The 23486-nt window shown below is 39.6% G+C and overlaps 1 protein-coding gene across 1 annotated transcript; it reads left to right on the top strand.

Moving 5' to 3' along the window:
• The first annotated feature begins 2221 nt into the window (after positions 1 to 2221).
• prkchb (protein kinase C, eta, b) lies at positions 2222 to 22151 on the top strand. Its single transcript, XM_030772159.1, has 14 exons — positions 2222 to 2566; positions 8550 to 8613; positions 8906 to 9062; positions 9265 to 9299; positions 9512 to 9594; positions 10617 to 10746; positions 10930 to 11063; positions 11761 to 11901; positions 12742 to 12915; positions 15307 to 15461; positions 18631 to 18769; positions 19079 to 19267; positions 21577 to 21723; positions 21999 to 22151. The coding sequence occupies exons 1-14, from the start codon at positions 2222 to 2224 to the stop codon at positions 22149 to 22151; spliced, it is 2046 nt and encodes a 681-aa protein (XP_030628019.1).
• Positions 22152 to 23486: the final 1335 nt, after the last annotated feature.

A 23486-nucleotide genomic window follows, 5' to 3' on the forward strand; every position in this document is an offset into this window, starting at 1 on the left:
AATGTGATTGACTGGTATTGGTGTGGCGGAGTGCGAAAAAGACAGCTGCAACACATCTGGTCTTATTTAGAATTAAGACAGCTGAAAAGAAACAGATGTGTGTGACCCCCATACTGGTCATAAGGAATCATACATGTATGCATACAGGTAGCCTACTCTCTTTCTCTCTTTCTCTCTTACTCTCTCTCTCTCTCTGTCTGTCTGTCTGTCTGTCTGTTTTTCACTATCTCTCAGATACACACACACACACACACACACACACAGGGAGTATCTTTTATGATTATATGTGAAAGAGAGAGGATGAGTATGTGGTATGTGGGTGGGTGCTTCTTTCCCTCTCTCTCTAAGTCACAGAGAGAGAGAGAGAGAGAGAGAGAGAGAGAGAGAGAGAGAGAAACAGAGCACCTACATGCGTGTGTGTTTCTTTGTAACAAATAAGGGTTGCTAATATTGAGAATTTTAAAACTGATAGTTTAAAAATGGATTTTTTAAAAAAGGATATTTTTAATGACACATATCCACCACCTGTGTCTATATCAATATAGAAGACCAGCACATCAGTGTAATACTGAGATCTGTTAATCCCACTGCTCTTGACATTTTTGTTAAGGCACTGCTTCAAACTTAAAAAGAGAAAAAATGCTGTCTCAGTTTCATAATAGTACAGCAAACCAGTTAAAGGCGATGATGACAAATTTGTCTATCAAACAGAGGTGGCGATTGCACTGCTGCCATAATGACTGAGCATTCAAAGTAAACCTAAAGAAAACACATGTCAGATTTCCTCAAAGAGAGAGGGTGGAAAACGTACCTGACTGGAAAGATCATAACTATAACCTTGTGCAATACTGCCCTCTGTTGGGAAAAAGTGCACTGCACTTCTCCAGAAGCTGTATCAGTTGAATGTTTTGAGGATCTTCCATGAATGTGCTTTCTTAGAAATGAAAAGATTAGGCGAATTTAGGATTGATTTGACCGTATAAAATTTTTCAAACGATTATTATTATTATTATTATTACTATTGTTATTATGTTATCATAATCATTATTATTATTATTATTATTATTATTATTATTATTATTATTATTATTATTGTTGTTGTTGTTGTTGTTGTTGTTGTTGTTGTTGTTGTTGTCGTTGTCATGTAGAGGCTGTCATGGAAGTCACTGGAAAGTCATTTCTCTTGCCTGCCTATTCAGACAATAGTAGCTGCAACCCATTCTCCTGAAGTACGGTGAACAGCCACACTTGCTGGTTTACAGGCTATCAGTAAAAGCTGCCAGACTGGAGTTCGTTAAAAACCTTAATTCGATTTGTCAACAAGTCTCAGTGACTGTTTAAACAAGGAGTATAGAATGTGGGTGTAGCCTACATCTTTGGGACCTTGGTGAGGGAGTACAAAAAAAAAATAATTACCACGCTTGTTTTCAGCTTTGACCTCAGTGCTAACGACTTCTGAGATAAACAAAGCACTGAAAGTGAATAGCTACTTTTTCAGTGTCTGTATATTCTTACAGTATATGTGATTCTGTGATTTCAACAGATGTGTACGTCAACTTTAGTGCCATAACATAGCATATAAACGACTGACTTCAGTCTTAAGTACTGTGCCTGTTCATCAGTCATGGATTGGGCTCTTTGGTTATGCCATAACTGAGAACTGTACGTGGACACATCTCCTCATGAATGAACTTCTTGATTATGGATTCTTATATTTAGCCTGAATTTCACTCTGGATCTTAAAAATGTGGCCTTTCATGGTCAACCTGTACCCTGCAGCGTTGCATTGTTATCACCGCATTGTTTGCATTTTTTCTTTTAAGAAATTATGACATGTACGAAAGGAATGAGCCGCGTTATGGTCGAAACCTAACGTCACCACTCCTAAGAGGCACTGATGTGTCAGAGGGGACTTCCTTCACAGCGGGACTCAATGCCGATACGTCTTTCCTTGTTGGCCACCTTAAATGTCAGGCAGTAGTCAAAGGCACTCTGTCACTAATTTGCTTTACAGCAAATTAATGCTGACGTTAGTCTGTTTCGATCACCGACTGTTCTAAAGGACTTCTGTTTTAAATGAACAGCTTTAGCATCACTTTGAGGTTATCATTTCGTCGAATAATGTAATCGTTTGCAGACCTGTTCTTCAAATAGTACAAAATTTTTTTTTTAGTCTGACTTCTCGTGAACTTCGCGTTGTTTTACACATGGAGAGACGAAAATGAAATTCAGCGGTCATATGAAGCTTCGTATCGGCGAGGCTGTGGATTTAAAACCAACAACCTTTTCCACGCGGTACTCGTTCCACAAGAAGGTTCATCAGTTGGATCCATACATAGTCGTGAAGGTCGACAACTTTAAAGTCGGACAGACCGCAACAAAGTCAAAAACCAACAGGCCTATCTATAACCAGGACTTCTGTCCATATATCACTGAGGGGAAAGTATTGGAATTAGCTGTCTTCCACGATACTCCTATAGGATATGACGATTTCGTTGCAAATTGCACGATTCAGCTAGAGGATTTAATAACACCAACAAACACCAACCAGACATTCGAGGGATGGGTAAGAATATTTTCTGTTGCGTTGTTACAGATTAATTTGGTTAAGTCATTTTGGTTAGACCTATATTGATATCTAAGACGGTTCTTTTGACTGACAAGTGATTCTGGGTTCTGTCCAAAGGAAAAATGGCCAAGATTTAGTTTTGCGTTGATGCTTTGTGATTTAAACTAATGCAACACTGCAAATTTCAGCACACTTTTTTTCCTTGCTTAAATGCAGATTTAATATTGTTCTGTGACAAAAACTGAAAAAATGACAATACTGAAAGTCATTGTTTCTTAAGCGGGACACTTGCAATATAGGGAATGTCTCAAAAGTTTTATCTGATTTTAGTTTGATTCATCTACACTTAGAGAGGAAACTTTCATCCTCTCTCTCTCTCTAAGACCCCCCCCCCCCCCAAGCTGCTTACTTCCTTGGTCCTTTGGACCAGAGCGAGCAAAGAAACCAAGACATAGATAGCAAGAGAGCAAAAGCGTGCATACATGCATTGTCTGTATTTTCCTCTTCTTTGGTGCTTACATTTCTTTCTGTTCTCATAAACCGCATGTCTTGTTTGCCGCTCTCTTTTGTGAGCTCTCAGGAGGGTCTTCAAACCTCCATCTGTGCATTATTTAAAACCACAGCCTGCAACCCACTTTGCAACATGCAAATTCCACATGCTTAAGCTGCAGTAGCAAGGTCCAAGGTCTCATGTGAGCACATACATGGCTGTCATACCCCCTTCTATACCCCCAAAGTCATGGGCCGAAACCATGCCTTATCTTAGGGCCCCATTACATGTTGGACATCTATAAACAATCAATTGAACCACTCAGGTACCCTAGCACATGCTTAACTGGGTGAGCAAACCCCATCGTTCATGTGGAACACTTTTAATTCCTGTAAATCCACCTTTGACTCCAGTAAGCTAATGTTAAAATGAGTTGTTATGTAAATGCTGATGGTTTGATGTAAGGTTTGTTAGGCTGTGGTTCTTAAACATGTGGCACGCCCCATAGCCCACCATCATGAACACGAATAAATGGAAATATGATCTTGGTCTGCATGCATTCACAGTGGGTAATGTGGAAGGGTCCAGTGATGTCAGCACTTAAGAGTCTGTGTTTAGTGATACACACATGTAGGCAACTGACAAAATAAAGGAAACACTTGAGTGAATGTCTTAATTTAAGAGTACAGAAAGCAGATTTTAAATGTTGCACTGAGGTCATATATAAAAATGCTGGACAGGCCCCATTGTCCATGAATTTGGTTAATATGTCTAGAAGGAGAGCTCTCGGTAAGTTTGAGAGAGGGGAGGTCGGTTAGGCTTGTTTAGTTGGAGGTTTAATGGCAAAAGCAGTTCAGATTGCTGATGTTTGTTGAGGAAGAGTGAATAAGAGTAGATGTTGATTTGAAAGTCAGCGGGAAAGACATCATCAGCCAGTCTGAACAATGATCAAAAGTATATACTCTTCAACCAAAATATCCACACATTCGTCCCACCCGAAAATCAAAACACGTGAGCAACTCTGAATCAACAGTCCATGAAGAGCTTTACAAAAAGGGATGCTACAGTCCAGTGACAAAGCATAAACCCATTATTACTCTTAAACATGTATGTCTCTTGGTAAGATGTTTCAAACAATATAGACAGTGATCTAATGAGCAATGGAAGAAAGTGATTTGTTCAGATGAATGATCATCCACCCTGCTTTCAACAAGCAGATGGGTAGACATGTGGCACAGATCTACCTACACAGGAAATCTACTAGCCTGAGTGCTTGGTTCCCACGGTAATGTGTTCTGTTCATTCTGGCATGGTGTGAAGTGTCTTTTCCTGATGTAGTTGAAGTCCACTAAACTCCTTAGACATCTGGGTAAACACCAATAATTTCAAAGCCATTGATTGTAACAATTGATCTACTCTATGAGTGATCTGTTCCTCTCTGTAGCGATGCGTTTCTGTCCCCACAGGACTGGTGCAGACTGACAGTGCCCTCATTCATAAGGCACAAGCTGCCACAGAAAAACATGAAAACCATGTTAAGTGTGCACCATGGCCATCTCGGTCACCAAATCTTCACCCATTTTAGCACTTGCTGGACATTCTGTCACACCATCAGAGATAGCATTTTCCACCACCATCAATAAAATAGTATATGGTAGAATTTCTTGTGGAAGAATGGTTCTACATAAATCTTCTGCAGTTCCAGATGCTTGTGGAATAATTGCCAAGGCAAACTGACTTAAAGGTTGTCATGTCCCAGGACCCTATCTTAGTGCCCGTACATGTTTCTTTTATTGTGGAAATTCCCTGCAGCTGAAATGCTATTATGGTAATGCTAAAAGTTGAAAACTGCATCAAAGAGTGTGTTATTTGTGGCAAGATGATATATTTATGTGTGTTGCTTTCCAAATAAATGATAGTTCAATACCTTTGGCTACATTAAACATTTCAGATTCTGTGATCTATTTAATGATATGGATGAAGTTTGACTTTTTAAATTCAGTTTTGCTTTTGCTTTGGTTTACTTATGCAATGTACATGGAGAACATGTCAGCATAACATAATGTTATGCAATGAGAGAGAAAAAAGAATTTGTCACATTTAGCCTAAATTTGCGCTGAGGTGATGAATGGCCATGAATTGAATCCCTTAAGTTCTTATGTGTGTATGCACATGTGTTAAAGATGTGTCTTTGTGCTCTGCTAATTTTGATAGTTGTAGACTGCAATCGGCAGTGTTTTTCTCTCTGTCATTTGCGCAAAAGTATGTAGATCAACCAACCAGGCAGGATTCCTTTTCTTTCTCAGTGATCACTCGACGACTAGCCTAAATTCCTTACATGAAGTGGAGGCTGAAATGTAGGTGACATTGCCTTTCAAGACAATTATTTCTCTGTGCTTTGGTGTTAGGGGATTCAATCATTAAACTGTATTTTTTACAGATTTAAAACAGAGGTGAGAATCAACCCATTTCTTTGTGAAGGGACATTTACATTGCCAGCCATGGCCTGACACTTTTCCCCCAGCTGCCTAGTTTCTGATGGTAGGCTACAGTCCTCGGCAGAAATACCCGTGGAAGTGGGCTTCTTCTTTTCCTGGTGCTTTGCCCACCCTTCTCTACTTCATTCAGACACCCAGTTGGCAGGACTCATGTTTGTTAAAGTAATCACTGAAAGAATTGCTGGTAATGTTGGTTGTGCTCAGGTTTCTTTCTGTATGGTGGGCATGGTACACTATACAAGGCAGACACTGGGCTCTTGCAACTGGCTCAACCTGCTCTCCTTGTACTCTGTGCATGTAACTAAAATTCCTCAGGCAGTGCAACACAGGGAAGGAGACTGACAATCCTTTTCATTAGGTATGCCATAGTACAAAGAATAATTTAAAAATCAATTCAAAAGTCTCATAGCAGATATAGTATGGAAATAATAATTATATAATAGTATGAAAAACAGTATTTATTAGGCCTAACAATATTAAAATTATTAAGAGCACAAGTATGGAATAGAATAAAGTGAAACAAACAACAGAACCATTTTTAGGACACTCTGAGTTATCACGTTGATTTGCCATGAAAAGTGATCATTTCAAATACTCTTGTCATTTCCTGTTTTTGCCTTGCAGTGATGCTCTACACGTACAGCAAACTGTACACTCACCACAATGAGGACTCCTCTTTTTTCTTTTTTCTTTTTTTTAAAGGGGGACAGAAACATTGCAGTAGATATAAGAACTTTTTTATATATCAGTCAACTTCACAGTCCTTCATTACTAAATCTACACCAATATTATTTTGTTCTCCTTTTCAAGATGAGCAAAAATGCCCAATGAGCTAAGTGCACCAACCTAAATGTTCGTATTAGAATAAGTGTAAGTAGTTAGTTAGTTTATGTAGTCTCAGGCTCTGTTGATTGTTATTGTACCACTTTTGCAAACGGCAAATAAATTACAAGTTACTGTTTATTGCTTTTGTGTTATGCTCTTGTCCTGATTGTTTTATAAGAGCATATATGAAAGTTTTATATGAAAGTCGGCCAAATTAGGTTGGAAAACAACTACAATAGGTCCGTGCCGGAATAGTATGTTTTTATGAGGAAGGGCAAGAGAAAAAAATGACATACTAAAGCACTAAAACCACACATGGTCCTCGGAGTGGTTCTTGGCACTAGTTGCATACTGAGACATGTTGATTTAAGCCTCTGTGCTCTTTTGTAAGTCGCTTTGGATAAAAACGTCTGGTAAATGACTAAATGTAAATGTAAATATATGAAAAAAGGTTTTAACAACAGTCGCTATAGTTGCAGCATAAAGTGGGGATTTGAGGCATTACTGGTGAGGGACTGTAATGAGGCGTGTCCAGAAGAGAGAAGAGATGTGTTTTAAGTCTGCAGCAGGGGATTGGAAAAGGCTTGACAGTTCTTGACTCAATGGGAAGGTCATTCCACCACAAGGGTGTGCTGGGAAAAAAGTTGAGTCTATTATAATCCCAGGATCTGGGAATACATAGTGATATCATTGTCAAGTGCCTGGATGAGGCATGGTACAGTGGTTATGTCGAATTGTAAAGGCAGACTATAACCTGTATATTTGAGGGTGTGACTCCTTTTATAGCACTTTGAGAAAGAGCCACAGTGTTGAATTGAGTATGTAGCTTTCCAGTGGAGTGAGCAGAGCAGGAAAGTTAATTATAAGAATTAGAGGAGGCCAAATACCAGGTGCGCTACCACTTCAGGTACAGGGAGGGAACGTTGACAAGAAAATGATGCAATAGTTTAGCCTGGAATGTACAAGCCGTTGTTACCCACAGCTGATGAGAAAAAGCTAATTCTATGGATGTTATACAGTATGTGGCTGCTTGTCGATGAGATGTTAGAAAAGGTGACAAGTGGATATCCAGGGTCACCCTGAGATTCTTAACACTGCTTTTACTGTTGTAGTGGTCACATAGCAAAGCTCTGATTCATCGTGGCTGAGTTATAGCTGTTAGTGAGACATCCAGGTGAAAGTATTGGAGAGGCATGCAAAAATGAGATATATTAACTGGATGTCAGTGAAGAGAAATGAGGGGACAATACGAGTGTCATCAGTGTAGGAGTTGTGTGAGAACCTGTGAGAGGAGATGACTGGGTCTAGAAACATCATACGGAGAGAGAAGAGCTAGGGACCAAGGACAGAACCCTGAGGAACTCAAGTATTGGGTGCATGAAAATGATATTGAGGAGAGGGTACCAATAAAGACAGTTTATTGGTGCAATGTGGTGGACATGCATTGGGGGATGTTGTAGGAAGGTGAAAATTGAAAAACATTTAAAGGAAGGAGACATTCTGCAGACAGAGATAGTCGTGTTAATTGTTTACAGAGGTGGCAGACAGTCCAGAGAGTGAAACCTAACTACCTGGATGTTGCGGATCAGGATAAGCAGGCTGTTGTCTTCAGGAAGTGAGGGGAAGAGAGCTTCAAGTTCTTCTGGGAAGTTGTAGATTGCGGAAACGTGAACGTAAACTTGGAAAGTAGTCAAGTAGGAATCTAAAGAATTCCCACCTCACAAGGTGGAGGGAAGTCCTTACTTAGGAGGGGTTACCATCCACTGCATTTAGACAAGAAAAAGTAGAGTGTATGTAGATTAAATAAGAATATAATACATCTTTACACTGTGTCAGCACAATACATAAACACAAGATTTAGAAACTTAAAGAGAGAAAGAGACACATAAATCCACTTTATCTTAACTGTGATTCTTCCAAATTGAAACCGAACCATGAAAAAAATCCAAAGCACTCAGATGTACTTTCACATGTTTTAAAATGAGTCAGGAAAGGGATGATGATGCATGAGTTCACATCTATCCACACATATGATGTCTGTGACTTTGTCTGGAGTTAATGCTTGTTTGGTTCATTTTGTAAGACAGCTACCCGGACTATATTACAGGATAATATTACAGAAGGATAATGTTACATCCAATGGAATTTTTTTCTGTTTCTTTGGCAGGTCAATCTGGAACCAGAGGGCAGTGTTTACATTTCAATCTCACTCAGTGGCTCATTTACAGACGGTAAAGAGGAATCCTTCTTCTCTTTCAACATATTCTCCACAACATCCTCGTTTTCCATCTGTTCTATTTTCACCTTAACCAGTGTAAATTCTCCATGGCCAAGGCTGGACAGTTGTCTGCCTGTAGGGCCACACACTATTTCAGCCCACCTGAAACTAAAAGTCCAAGGAGGGACCTGAATCTTCTGTATAAGATGTTTATGTGTAGAGTTCAAATTAAAGCCTTCCTACCACCAGCCATCCCACACCACGTATTCTAAAAAATGTTTGTTATCCACTGTGTATACACTTAGATGAGGCTACACAGAATGGATGGAAGTCACATAAAGAGTTGTCCAGGAAGAGGCAGAGGGCTCTGAGGAGGAAAGTCCACCAGGTCAATGGACACAAATTCATGGCGACCTTCTTAAAACAGCCCACGTTCTGCTGCCACTGCAACAATTTTATCTGGTGGGACTCACATACACACACACACACACACACGCGCGCACACACACACACACACAGATGGAGAGAGGAAAAATGAGAAACAGAGGGACATAAATAGGGCATAAGGAAAAAAGGGAAATGATGTGGGGGTGTGGGGGTGTTTTCATCACTTAATCACCGCTCTCTCTCTCTCTCTCTCTCTCTCTCTCTCTTGCTCTCTCAGGGGCGTTTTTGGAAAGCAAGGTTACCAATGCCAAGGTAAGTTTAATACTTCTTAGATGATTGTGATTTGCTAGCACATGCCTACGTAAAGTTGCCGTCAGTTTCTTCTGAAGCTAACAGTATAGGCTTATCCATAATTACAGTTAGCAATGCCAATGTTAAGACAAAACTATGTTTCTTGCCACTATTTAATTCAGACAAGCCAGAGCAGATATGGTAGTTTAACAATGTGTATGTCAATATGTCAGTGTGCACCTGTGTGGTCCATAAGAAATGTCACCATTTGGTTGTGACGGAATGTCCCCGCATGAAGAAACAAGCAAGTGAAGAGGTAAGAAGTCATAGTTTATGTCTTTCTGTGTGTGTGTGTGTAAATGAGTAAAAGTAACTATTGAAAGAAATGTGTGTAGGGTATCACACGGGATATATAAGTAAACAATTATTATCTATCTGTGTGACCTTGGGTGTACTTGTTGTTTCACTATGATTTTTGTACATAGATCACAGTTCAGGAGTTCAGGCAATGCTGGTGTGTTCACACTGAATACTTAAAGGTGTAGTTTGTTGGCAGATGTCTTGTTCCTAATAAATAGTAAAAACAGCCTTTTCATAGACGAAAATGAGTGCAAGAGAAACAACTCTCCTGTAACCGGGGTAAAGCTTGAACCCAGACAAATGATCAAAGCGGCAGTAAGGTAGACAGCCTTATATGCATGTATTGTATTTCTTTTTTTTTTATGTAATCACAATGTCTGAGGAGAGGAGGAAAATGTACAGCCAGCACCAACATACATTGCTAGCAGAATGTTATGTGTTAAAGATTATTCTTTGACATGTCTTCCGACAGCAATAGCGCTATCTTTAGCATCAGCAGACTTGCCTTCAGACAGTCATATCTCTTCATGGGATGGGTGGGGTCTGATAACAAAGCATGTCTAGCTTTTTTATTGACTGTTTGCCTTGAAATCTAGACAGAATGACCACCTCAGGTCTGGCTCAATTGATTTTCAATACAGGCAAAAGTCACAGGTTTTTTTTGCATCCAGATCTGTAAGTAAATGTATTCTGGTGTATTCAAATGCAAAAAGTCACAGGCCAAAAGCAAGATCTGGGTTTATAATTTAATATAAAGTTATTTTTATTTTTCCGAATTTCCTCTCGTACTTAATAACCTTTTCACTGGTCAATTCTGATTTTTGCTTCATCTTAAAAATGTTTTTAGCAATAATGTACTGGGGACACTCATGCCAACCAAATATTACTGAATCGAAAGAGAGAGAGAGAGAGCGATAGAGAGGGGAAACAGAGGCGCACCACTCTTCCATGTGTTTATAAGACTTTTCTCTTCCACAGAGGCAAAGCCAAAGGTTCAGCATCAATGTCCCACACAGGTTCAGTGTACACAATTACAAGGTTCCCACATACTGTAACCACTGTGGTTCACTACTCTATGGGGTGATCAAACAGGGTCTGCAGTGTAAAGGTAAGAGCCACACACACATACACATCCACTTAAAGCCCTGCTCAAAAAACACTACAGTCCTGTGAAAACATTTACTAATACAGAAGAGCCCTGGTGTTCCAATGTATGCCTCTAGTGCACTGTTGTTTCACTGATGTGGTGTGTGTGTGTGTGTGTGTGTGTGTGTTTTGTGTCTGTTACCAGGTTGTAAAATGAACATCCACATTCGCTGTGAAAAGAACGTAGCGCCAAACTGTGGAGTGAACAGTGCTGAACTGGCCAGTAAGCTGGCAGAGATTGGCCTACAGCCGGGCCGGCTGTCTAAAAAACATAGCCAGGTATTCATAATGTGTGCAGTCTGTAAACAGCAAATTTCACTTCATTATAAGGGCCAGATGTACAAACAACCTGTTAACATTTTAGTACACAAAATTAAAGGTGTGAGCCCACATGTACTGATACGCAGATATCTCCTGGATTTAAACGTCCAGTTATGATGAAAAACATGCAGTTGTAGTTGTTCCTGTGGTGGTATAAATATAGTTGGTGGGAAAGCCCCAAGAAGAGCATGGACACTGTAAACTGTTAGACTGGTAAAATGCAGATAGACTGTTTCATGTGTTCAATGTGACATAACAAGGCTGATGGATAGAGAGAATAATTTTTTTTTGTACTTTTCCTGTATTAATGCGTGTATGTTACCATGTTATGACTGTTGTTATGTGATGGTAGCTTCAGAGGATGAAACTGAAACTCTGAATTGAGAAATTGGCTGTGTACACTGTTTTAGTGGGTATAGTTTGTTGAGAAGAACATAAATGTATGGAAGTGAGCTTTATTATCGTGTGTGTTTGTGTGTGTGTGTGTGTGTGTGTGTGTGCGTGCGTGTGTGCGTGTGTGCATGCGTGTGTGTGCGTGCGTGCGTGTGTGTATGTTGTGTGTGTGTGTGTGTGTTTACATATGCATACATGCGTGTACATGGCTATATCCATCCATGCATATCTTTGTGAGTAAAAATCATTTCTTGTCCTGTAGATAAACATGACTGCGGTTAAGACTCCTGACTCCAATGTGAAGAGTGAGGAGAAAGCTGAGACTCCTCAGAAGGAGCATGTGAGGGTACGACTGCAAGACTTCACCTTCCTACAGGTGTTGGGCAAAGGCAGTTTTGGCAAGGTGAGGAATATAGTCTGATAAAAAATAATTAAACAGTGGTCCCTGAATGCAATCTATAACACACCCTTTCATTACTTAGAATCAGCAGTGTGAAAACATTTTTTACTTTTAGATTCCTTTACCAAAATTTGGGATTTGTAAGAGGAAGTAAAGAAAGTATAAAAGAACATATTTTTAAAAATTATTATATTCAAAACAAAGCTAAAGACTGGAGTATATCTTATCTGTGAGATCTGATGTAGCTTTTTGGGCATGCCATTGAATATTAAAACGGGAAAAATGTAAAAGAACAGAATTCTGGTGAAAACCAAAAACGTATTGCTCTAGCTTTTAAACAAGGAATGAGTTGTTGGATGCTGGGTTTTGGAAGTAGCTTTACATCAGAGAATATTCTCTTGAATAATCTACAGATTTAATGGTAATCTGATTTCACTTGTTTTTTATAGTACCTGAATGAGAGTGAGGTTATTCATAATCTGTCCTCTGATTATATGACAGTGTTAAATGTATTCATCTGTTCCTAAGCCCACATGTGCACGCACAGATATGTATTTTTTTTTAAATAGGCAATATACATTAATTGGAATCAGAGGATGGTGTGCTGTATGCTGATGTCACTCCATGAGTCTTTAGTCTTTCTTTAATATTTGAATGAAACCCTGGTTCACAACATAAACTCCAAATAGCTGAAAAAAAAATTGAAATTAAAGATAAAATTAAAAAATTATGAAATCATTTTTAAATGTATATATGTTGGTTTAAAAAGCATCTGAGGTTGTTCCTGAAGAAGGATTTGGTGAGGAGAAGTGTAAACTAGTGATGAAATGCCTCTGTATGTAGGTGATGCTGGCTCGTCTGAACCGCACGGAGACGGTGTACGCGGTGAAGATGCTGAAGAAGGATGTGATTCTACAGGACGATGATGTGGAGTCCACTATGACAGAGAAGAGAGTTCTGGCCTTGGCACACCATCACCCCTACCTCACACAGCTCTACTTCTGCTTCCAGACTATAGTGAGAGCCTGAGACCACACACACACACACGCACACACATACAGACATATGTACGCACAGTAGGTGATTTGTCATTTTTTAAAGGGGGGTAGGGGTGGGGGGGGGCGGCCTGATGGCCAACAGGGGGCATGGCCCAATGGTCACTGACACTGCTCTATATAGGGGGATGGTGGGTGAACAAGGGGGATGGCATCCTCCCTCATCCCCCTACAAATCGCCTGTTGTGTACACACCCTTACCTCACACTGGTCTACTCTGCTTTTAGACTTTAACGAGAGCCTGAAAGCAAACACACACACACACACACACACACGTGTACAGGCATATGCACACACACACACCATTACCCACACCACATGCAGATCTACTTCCTCTTGCAAATTATGCAGATTATAGTGAGAGCCTGAAAACATACACACGTACACACGTATGTGTGCACTCAGCATGGTCGAAACCTCATTCAGCTCTACACGTGACTCCAGACCATGGTGAGAAACTTAAACCACACACGCATGCACACACGCTATGGTCTGTACCTCACTGAGCTCCACATCTGCTTTCAGACTACAGTAAGAAGCTGATCTGAAAACATTCACACACACACAGACACATGCACACACATGTACACACGTGTACATGCAAACACATACTCACACATACAGACATACATACGCACGCACATCCATACTTTACTCAGCTCTACCTCTGATTCCAGACTGCTGTGAGGGCCTGAAAATTAACATGTACACTTATTTACACACACACCTACACACACACTTGTACAACGTACACAAACACATAAAAACACACACATATGTGTGTGCATGCGCACATGTCACCCAGTTCTACCTTACTTAATTCTAACTCTACTTGACTATAGTGAGAGCCTGACCTGAAAACACACACACACACACCCACACACACACACACGCACACACACACTCACACACACACACTCACCTCACCAAACTGTAATGACATTATGCATATAGACCGTCCCTTGTAGTTTCAATAATTTAATTAGAATTTGGCAGCAGCTTGCAGATATTTTATTAATAATGGGTACGTCAAGCAGTGATAGTTCAGTAAAGAATTATAAAAATGATCAAATCATCATCATTAATTGTTTGTAAATGTAATATTGATGCTGACTAACAATTCAACATATGTATTGTCACATGATTAATTATTGGTTAATAGCTTCTATAATGGATAGATAAAATTGTGTACAACGTGCAAATTGCAGATATATGTTTAACAAGAATGTAATATTGATTTACTAGTTGTTTGAACTATAAATGATTTGCTCAATCATTTCAGCTTGCTGATAACTATTCACAAATAGCTCATTACTGTTGTTGACATAAAGTGGTGCATTGTGGGAAGACTGATAAAGAGTTGGATTTGGATATTAAATGAAACGCCCTACCTCTGACTGAGGTGTTTGTCTTGCATAACTGAACAAAACCAGTAGGTGGCAGCAAATTACAGCTCTTTTCCCTTTAGCAAGCATGTTTATGTTCATGACATACCTATTACCTGCAGCAGCCAGAATAGACTAGTTAGAGCCAGATCACGTGTGGGAAAAGAAAGTATTAAAATAAATGACAGTTAGCCCTAGTTTAAACAATCCACATTTCTGCATCAATTACCACCTCATCCATTTCCAAAAATAAAGTGAAAACATAATGTGTATATTTTAAGATTTATTTAAGTTTTTTTATTCCCTCTCCTGCACATCATGTATTCTACGCTTTTTATAATGGAGGAAACTAGAGAGGTCTATTTTAGTAGTCGTCTAATAGAGTAGTCTATTGTTGTCATTGTCAACATTTGTTTAAGCTACACTGATATATGTATAACTGACAATAATGTATGTGTGATATGTATAAAATATAGTGTTTTTTTACTAAAATAACTATTTAGGTTCGATTACAACACTACACATGATTGTTTTTGAAAAGACAGTTGATCATCTGCTGTAGGTCCTAAAATAAGTTTTAGATAAATATCTGCTGCTCTTACTATCAAGCCTCTCACTTTCTATTCTTGCTCTTTTGAGAACGATAACATTTGCTCTCTAGTTCTGGGGCTTTGGTATGTCCTTATGACCTTGATTTTCTTATATCTTACTGGCCTGGCAAGCCTACCTACCTCAACCAACACTTTAGCCCCAGCGCTCACTCACAACAGCAATACTGAAAGCTAACATTCCTGTCAGCTAAAAGTCTAAAGACAAATATTTGAAGTGTATCCACATATTCTGAAGAAAATGGGAGATAGATGTGGTCTTTTGCCTGTTTGAAGCTCAGACAAAACCATATTATTGATTGTCTCATATTTCCATGTTGGGATTCATTAGACTTGTATTATTTCATGTTTTTGTGTTAGGACCGCTTGTTCTTTGTCATGGAGTTTGTTAATGGTGGAGACCTCATGTTCCATATCCAGAAGTCACGGCGGTTTGACGAGCCGCGCTCTCGTTTCTACACGGCTGAAGTCACCTCCGCCCTCATGTTTCTCCATTCTAAGGGCATCATTTACAGGTGGGCTCAGAGGCCAAGGGTCACTCTGAAGGCCAGTTGCACCATGCCTCTGTACTTTGTCCTTCCATCTTTTTTCATTTATTCAACCATATAAAGATTGACTTGATTGTGCCTATGGTGGTGTCATCCCATTGGAAAATATGAGTGATCTACATGCATACATGGTGTGGTGTTCAATATAGGAAAAACTGTAGGACAATAAAAGACTGAAGGAGCTATTGCACTTCATGTGTGCCATGAAAAATTAAGGGAGCACACATGCTTTGTCCTAAGCACTAAGCAGTCTGTGTGTGTGTGTGTGTGTGTGTGTGTGTGTGTGTGTGTGTGTGTGTGTTGTGTATGTGTGTGTGGTTTAAATTCATGCAGGGCTAATGTTCCAAGAGGCTCTGGGAAAAAATGTGTCAATTATTGTTGAAGTAATAATGAAAAATACAATGATATTTGGTGCTAGGGTCAGGGTTCAGTCACAGTAAAATGAAAGTGCCCACTAGAATATGAAGCAAAGCATGTGGTGGTCTGTTTGTGTTTTTGTGTCTGTTGGTGTTTTTCAGTTATTTATGTTACGCTAGAGATGAGTTACTCTTTACTGACAGAGGCCGGCCTCTAGCTGAGCGTCCTTCCCGTACTGTGATAAAGGGCACTTCCTCCCGCTTTGGGGAAAATCATGTGACACGCTCTCTAAGCTTCTCAAACGGCGAGGGAACGGAGCCAACGTAGATTCAGCTGTAAAGAGCCTGGGGGCAGTTGTCTAAGGCTCAGACTATAGAGGGCTGGAGTATTTTAACAAGATCCCCCCACGGGGCTTTCTGAAGACATGAACCTTAGCAACGCTGTCATTTTTATGACTGTTCCACCCTTGGCCGTCCTCATATCTGCCGTTAATTTTACAGCACTTGAAGTCAGTTGTTTTACTGTCACAACTCAAAGAGGAATTTTCTCTTGTTGAATAATAATACAGAAAGTGAAAATTGATCAGAAAATTGGTTGTTTTGCATGTTGTTTCATTGGATTGGCGGAGCTAGGTTTCTTTTCAGTTTGAATGACAGAATATTCACTGTGGGGACATTTTGTGTGTGTGGACTCTTGTGTGTGTGGGCTGACTCTACAGCAGTCTGCCTAGCAGAGCAGCAGGAAATGAAGCCAGTATTACGTAAGCTGTTTACCCAAACTGACTTGGAGGAGGAGCGTTTGGCTTGCACTGCTGCCCTCTTTTAGTCAAGGACTTTCTCTCTCTCTCTCTCTCTCTCTCCCCCTCTGCCTCTCGCTCTCTCGCCCCCTATCTCTCTTTGAAAGATTTAGCTGTTTGCAGACAAACCTGCATTCTTGCAACCAAATATTTCAAATTCATTTTTCACAGACACACATGTACACAAAAATATACTTTATAATTTTTACAAAAATTAATTAAATACTCTTGAAAGTCCATATCAAGTATATATATTCACATGTGAGCTTTGTTTGTAGAAATGACCTCTGAGTCAGTCAGCTGATTATCTCTGCTGACCCATGATGTTAGATTAGTAAATTTGAGCTTGCGCTTCAGACATAATCACTCTCTAATCTCTTTTGAAGAGTAGAGTACACTAGGCCCATTCAAGAGGACCAGCTTAGATGTTGCACTGTGGGGGTTGTCCTCCTTTGCCTTTATTTTCTTTGTCTCCCATACTCTAACTGCAATGACTGAGAATGACTGAATGTATTATCTGTGTTCCACTGACTTCCTTAGGGGGACTTCATTTTCTATTCAATTGTTCAAATAAATGCATTGAATTGTTCAAATAAATGCATTAAAAATAACCTGTCATCTTCAGCTAAATATACGAGAGCTCATTATACACATTCTTTAAATTGTTCATTCTTTAAATTGTTAAAACTGAGAAGTAACTGAAAAGTGCTCCATGATGCATTTATAACAGACACAAGTACATTTGTGCTTATGCCACAGCTGTCAGCGCGTGCTTTTTAATCCCTTAGGTTGTTTTGGGTTTTCTGAACTGGTTTGGCTGTCATTTGGGTTTAACTGAGGCCTTCGGGGGGATGGGTAAAAGTGTGGTGATTCACACCAGGGCACAGAGACACATAGTGGTCAAGGCACTTCTCACAGACAGTTCCACTCCTGCCTGTGCCATGCTGGCAGTGTCTGGTGCCAGGTTTGGTGAACAGGTCACCCAGTTTGTTTGGCACTGTCAGATTCCACCAGAGTAAACGTGAGAGATAGCATGTTCTAGCCGTCCACTCCTTGAACCCTTATTTGGAAAAAAACATGATTTTTGTCAAACTCAGCACACTCTCTCTCTTTCTCTCGCTGTCTCTCTCTCTCTCTCTCTCTCTCTCTCTCTCTCTGACTCACACACACACACACACGCATTCTCACACTCACTTTCTCTTGCCATCTCTCTGAATTTGAATCAGTTATACGTGCAAACTATAATATAAACATCAAATATTTTTGTTGTGGTTTTAACCGGGATACTGAAAAATATGTGTAAATACATGAACTATTATACCATGTGGAATATTCACTTTATAGGTGTTTGAATACATAATATGTCAAGTGGGTATCCAGACATTCCATAAACCCTATTCCATAAACTCAGTCAAAACTGTCACCAGGTGATCATGCAAAGCCTACTCATGATGTCACACAGCTCAAGCTCAATCTTAACTCTCCTTCTGACATTCAAACATATTCTCTCTCTCTCTCTCTCTCTCTCTCTCTCTGTCTCTCTTTCTGTGTGTGTTTTTGTGTGTGTGTGTAGTGAGAATCCAGTAAGTCACTCTGTTCACCACTAAATCAATAGTGCCACTCCTTTCCAATAACTCACTGTATACTTAGCACACGAGATTAGTAGAAAAATCACCAGTTCACTCTGTCATTGGGTATTGACTGATTGGTGCTTGAGCGTGTGTTTTGTGTTAAAGAGTATTGTCTAACCTGTTCTGTTTACTGCTCCTTTTTTGACCATAAGACCTTAGTCAACACTAACACTTTTAGCCTCTGTGATTTTCCTAGTACATGCAAAATCAGTGGCATAAACTCATCAAAGTCTTTGAAAAGCACCTTTCACAGTACATTATTACATATTTATACACACATATGACAGACACTGTGCAAATGTTGTTAGTTAATCAGGCGATCAATAGGTATCAATCTTGTTTTCTGTTACAGGGACCTGAAGCTAGACAATGTGCTCCTGGATAAGGATGGCCATTGTAAACTGGCAGACTTTGGTATGTGTAAAGAGGGCATCTTGGACGGAGCACAGTCAAGCACATTCTGTGGGACACCAGACTATATTGCCCCTGAGGTGAGATCATTTATTACGCTGATGTAAGATGAGGTGTGTTTGGGTGTGTGAGTGTGTGTGTGTGTGTGTGTGTGTGTGTGTGTATGTGTGTGTGTGTATGTGTGTGTGTGTGTGTGTGTGTGTGTGTGTGTGTGTGTGTGTGTGTGTGTGTGTGTGTGTGTGTGCCCGTTCACATTTGCACATGTTTGTGCATGTGTTTGTAAGCTTGCACTGTTTGTGCTCTCATCCATTTCTCAGATGTTTTGTGTGTTTAGTGTCATTACAATTAGGTTTGTCCATTTTGTGTGGGTATTTTATCTTTTGTCTCAGATTATCCTTGAGGAGCCGTACGGGGCATCGGTGGATTGGTGGGCTCTGGGTGTGCTGCTGTTTGAGATGCTCTGTGGCCACGCCCCGTTTGAGGCAGAGACAGAGGATGAGCTGTTTGAGTGTATTCTCAGAGAAGAGGTCACCTACGCCTCCTGGCTTAGCAATGAGGCAGAGGACATCCTTAAAGGGGTGAGTTTTATAGCCTGTGAGACATATCCAGAAGAGGAAAATCTATAGCGTAAGATCTTTCCACATGGGTGAGCATGGGTAAGCAGTCCTCCTCCTGGAAAGCTGTGCTCGTGCAGGATAGGTATGGTCTTAATTTGAGACACTGCAATCTGATATTGAGAAAGGGAGGATGACTGGTTCAGTCGAAATGAGCTAATGAACTGACTCAGGTATGTTTACTAATGGCACACCATGAACACGCCTTTGCCGTAAAAATGTATCAGAGTCCACTTCAGTGTTTACTATTGATACATTCAGAGAAACAACTCTATAATTCAACCCCAACTCTTCTCAGACAAGCATGTGTTCACACCTTAAACCACAATCTGATTCAGAGTCTGCTTCACTTTGTCTCACCCTTTGCCGCATACTCAGACTTTTGGCTGGGGTTACATGGTGCTATCTGAGTGTAATTTTTTTTTATTTACTTGCAAAACTCAAATGCAAATGCAACATCAGTTGAGCAGCTGAACTTCATGCAAGATTTCATGCAACCACCAATCAACATACAGATATATTGTCACATATACATTCATCGGCAGACATTCCATTCATTATTTTACCACCAATAGTTAGTTTTTTTCTGAATTCAGTTTGTCCAAATTAAAACATGGACCAGAAAAAAGAGACTCGTATTATAAAATTTAATCAGGGTTTGTGTAGTTTTATAATCTAACCAAATTCTAGACTAAATGTGGATATGTGCTATCTTCCATAAAGTCCCAGAAAGAGTCTTTGAATACGGCCTTTGAATTTGTAGTTATAAATCTAAATTGGATATTGAGAAGGATTTAAATTGCTTGCAGATAACTCCATGAAACATGGAGATTGCATACCACTAGCATGGTGTGATGTCATCCAAGCTCCATGCAACATGGAATGACATCACACAATGCTACTGACCACAACACCAGTTGCACAAACATTGTTTTGTGTAAGACCAAGCTTACAACTTGACCTTCCCCTATGTTGTCAGCTCACAAAACTGACAGACCTGTTTTCTTTTTTTAACCCACATCAACCTCAGTGTGGAAGACCCCTCTCACCCATGTCTATATTAAATCTATACTGAGAAAGTATTTCCTTTCTTGTACCAGAATTAAGATTGCATTACATATCAGTGTTAAGAATGACAGTTTTCTGAGAGACTTGGGGATTAAGCAGATCAGTTGCTCCACGCCTGTGGTTACTCCAGCCCCATCTCCACGTGAGTTTACCGACCACGAGCCAGACAGAGAGCATCCAGGCTGGGCCGGGTTAATGGCCCAGCCCTGGCTTGCTGGAGGAAATTACTGGTGTCCTGTCTCATTTTTTAAACCCATGTGAATTAACAATCACCATCGTTTTTCTATCAGCTCTACCATCATGTAATTTTCTCTATTTTGGGATTATTATGGCATCTTCTGGGAATCCTATTACACGTGAATGGAAACATCTGTAAAGTTCAGAGGCTTATGACTCATGATGTATCTAAATGGCTTGATGCCACTCATATATTTTCTGTCTTCAAACTCACTAAAAATGACTGGTGCAGTGCTGCAGTATGAAATATGACAAATAGCATCTGTAATATCAATAAAATCCATTGTCTTTGTTGGTAAAAAAAAAAAAAAAAAAAAGAAGGAAAAATCAGAATGAGTAAGTTGTTTTAGGGAGGGTTTGTGAGAACTGCTCTGTTGTTTTTCAGACTGACCAATCCATCTAGACATGCTGGGGCAAGCGAGGACACCTAGCTTTGTACTCCTCTATACAATGTCTGTCTTAACAAAAGCAAAGCATATTGTGCAACTCTGGTCATTCGCATTCAGTACCAAATAAAATTCAAACTAGCTCTTTGAGATATAAAAAATAAAATCAGATTAAATAAAAATAGTTGTATTCTCAGTAAGAACTGTAACAGGTAACTTGTCTCTTTGTGATGCATCTGATGACACTGTTACTGGAACGACAGAGTGTGTTGCTGAACACTTTTGGGGTCAAGTCAAGTGTTGAGATAGACAGTTTGGCCTTACCGCAGATATTTCAACGGAAATGAAAAAGGGTAGTCTAATGATTCTTTTATTACGCAGTTGTTTAGCAATTCTAGAAGTTTACTTCCTGTGGGCAACTATTCCACAAGATGGTTTTCTCCCTGAAATCATAGATTTCAGATTTGTTTTTGAAATACTTTACATTTTCAAGGCACAGTGAACTAAGAAACTAAACTAAAACTAAAAAAATAGGTGCTTTAGTAGTTTGTATGCAAGATCTTTTTGTTTCACCGTCCACAGCTCCTGACGAAAGACCCTCTTTGTCGGCTGGGCTGTGTCGAGAGGTTCGGACTGGAGGAAGCAATACCAGCTCATCCATTCTTTTCTGGGCTCAACTGGGAGAAATTGAACAAACGAGAGCTGGAGCCCCCTTTCAAACCCAGAATAGTAAGTCTGCCCACCCTTAAGAAAAAGTACTTCAGTAGTTTTTCAAATGCAGCTGAAGTATAACGTCCCTGTGGTTGTACCATTCTTGAAGGAACAGCTTTACTGGTACACTGCAGACTGTTTATATGTTGTCAGTGTTTCTGTGAATAAACAGTGTTTGAAGTTACAACCACAGCAATAGCATATGATGATAATGCCAATGGTCAGCCACACTCTCTTAAGAATAATCAGTTGAGACTCATCTAAGCAATTGTTTTGTGTTGTTCTTCTTGTAGAAATCTATGGTGGATGTAAATAATTTTGACCGAGAATTTACCCAGGAGGAGCCCACGCTAACACCAATAGAGGAGGCTCTTATTCCACCAGCCAATCAGGAAGAGTTCGCAAACTTCTCTTTCACTGCGCCTGAGCTGCAGGAGAACTTGTAGTTTTTTACATATGTACAAGACTGTACTTTCCAATGTAAACGATCAGGATTAGACACAGTGATGATACATACATGCAATCTCCTTCTCATTTATTCTCTTTGTCCCACACATACACACACACACACACACACAGACACACACATATATATATTTATACTCTGCGCAAACAAAATTTTAATTTGTGCATAAATAAACAAGTGACACACAGTCATTTTTGCTGGTGATGTTACACACTGACACACTGTTGTATTCACACATATTTAAACTCAAAAGCTGATGCACGCAATTCAGACAAAGCCATTTCCTTAGGCCTGCCAAGTCTTCCACTTAAATTATGAAAACAGGGAAGCAAAGCCCTTTTATATCTTTCCCCAGAGATTGGTGATTGCAAATTACTCAGGACAATGTCAGGAACTCACTCTCTGTGTGTTGTTGGAAAATCTCTAGTATTCCACAAGTGTTGAAGATGTTTGCGCTGTCTGTTCTGGGTATGGATTCTATATTCAAATGTGTTTGAATAAAGCAAGTGAGCTGGAGTGTTTTTTTTTTTTTTTTCTTTTTTTGCATTACAGATTATGCCTCAATGTACATGTACAGATGTGCCTTTGTTCATTTGCTTTGTTGGAATAGTATTACTTCTAAAAATGCATTTATAAGCAAACTGTAAACTCTTTAACCTTTGCTGATATTGCGTGACCATGACTGAGTGGTAAAACATAAGAGGTGCTAATGAGAAACTGAGAATAGAACATTGCTTGTTAACGGAAAGTTTTCTGACTGACATACGAGTCCCAGGGGTTGTCATTTGAGATGAAAATAGGTTCTCAATTGATTCTTCCCTAAACAAAGGTATTTTTCCCCCAAAAGACCTTTTAAAATTAAATAGTTGTGTTGTGAAAGAAGATGAATGGGATACTCTGGGTCAAACCAAATAAATTACCCTTGAACCATTAAGTCTTCTGACATTTCAGTCAACATGCTTTAATCTTTAATTCTTAGCTCATGATGGAGAGCAGTGAAGAACGGAGAGGAAGCCGGATCGTGTAAGGTAAACATTGTGTGCATGCAACAGCATAAGTAACAACTCTCTTCCTCAGATATACTGAATAATTAACCAGATGAGCTGAACCTGATCCAAATGGTGGAACTGAATTTTTTATGAAATAAACATAAACGTATTCTTTACACCTTAGAGTGAAACTTTAAGGCCTGTTCCATCACTTCTCTCATGAGATGTGAAGGTATCATTAACCTTCTGTGTGTCTCACTGTGTCTTCATGTGACCCCTCTGTTTAACATTATCCAATCCCACAGCAATAGTTAATAATGATTTTG

Source organism: Chanos chanos, chromosome 4 (assembly GCF_902362185.1).
Source record: "Chanos chanos chromosome 4, fChaCha1.1, whole genome shotgun sequence".
Lineage (NCBI taxonomy): Eukaryota > Metazoa > Chordata > Actinopteri > Gonorynchiformes > Chanidae > Chanos > Chanos chanos.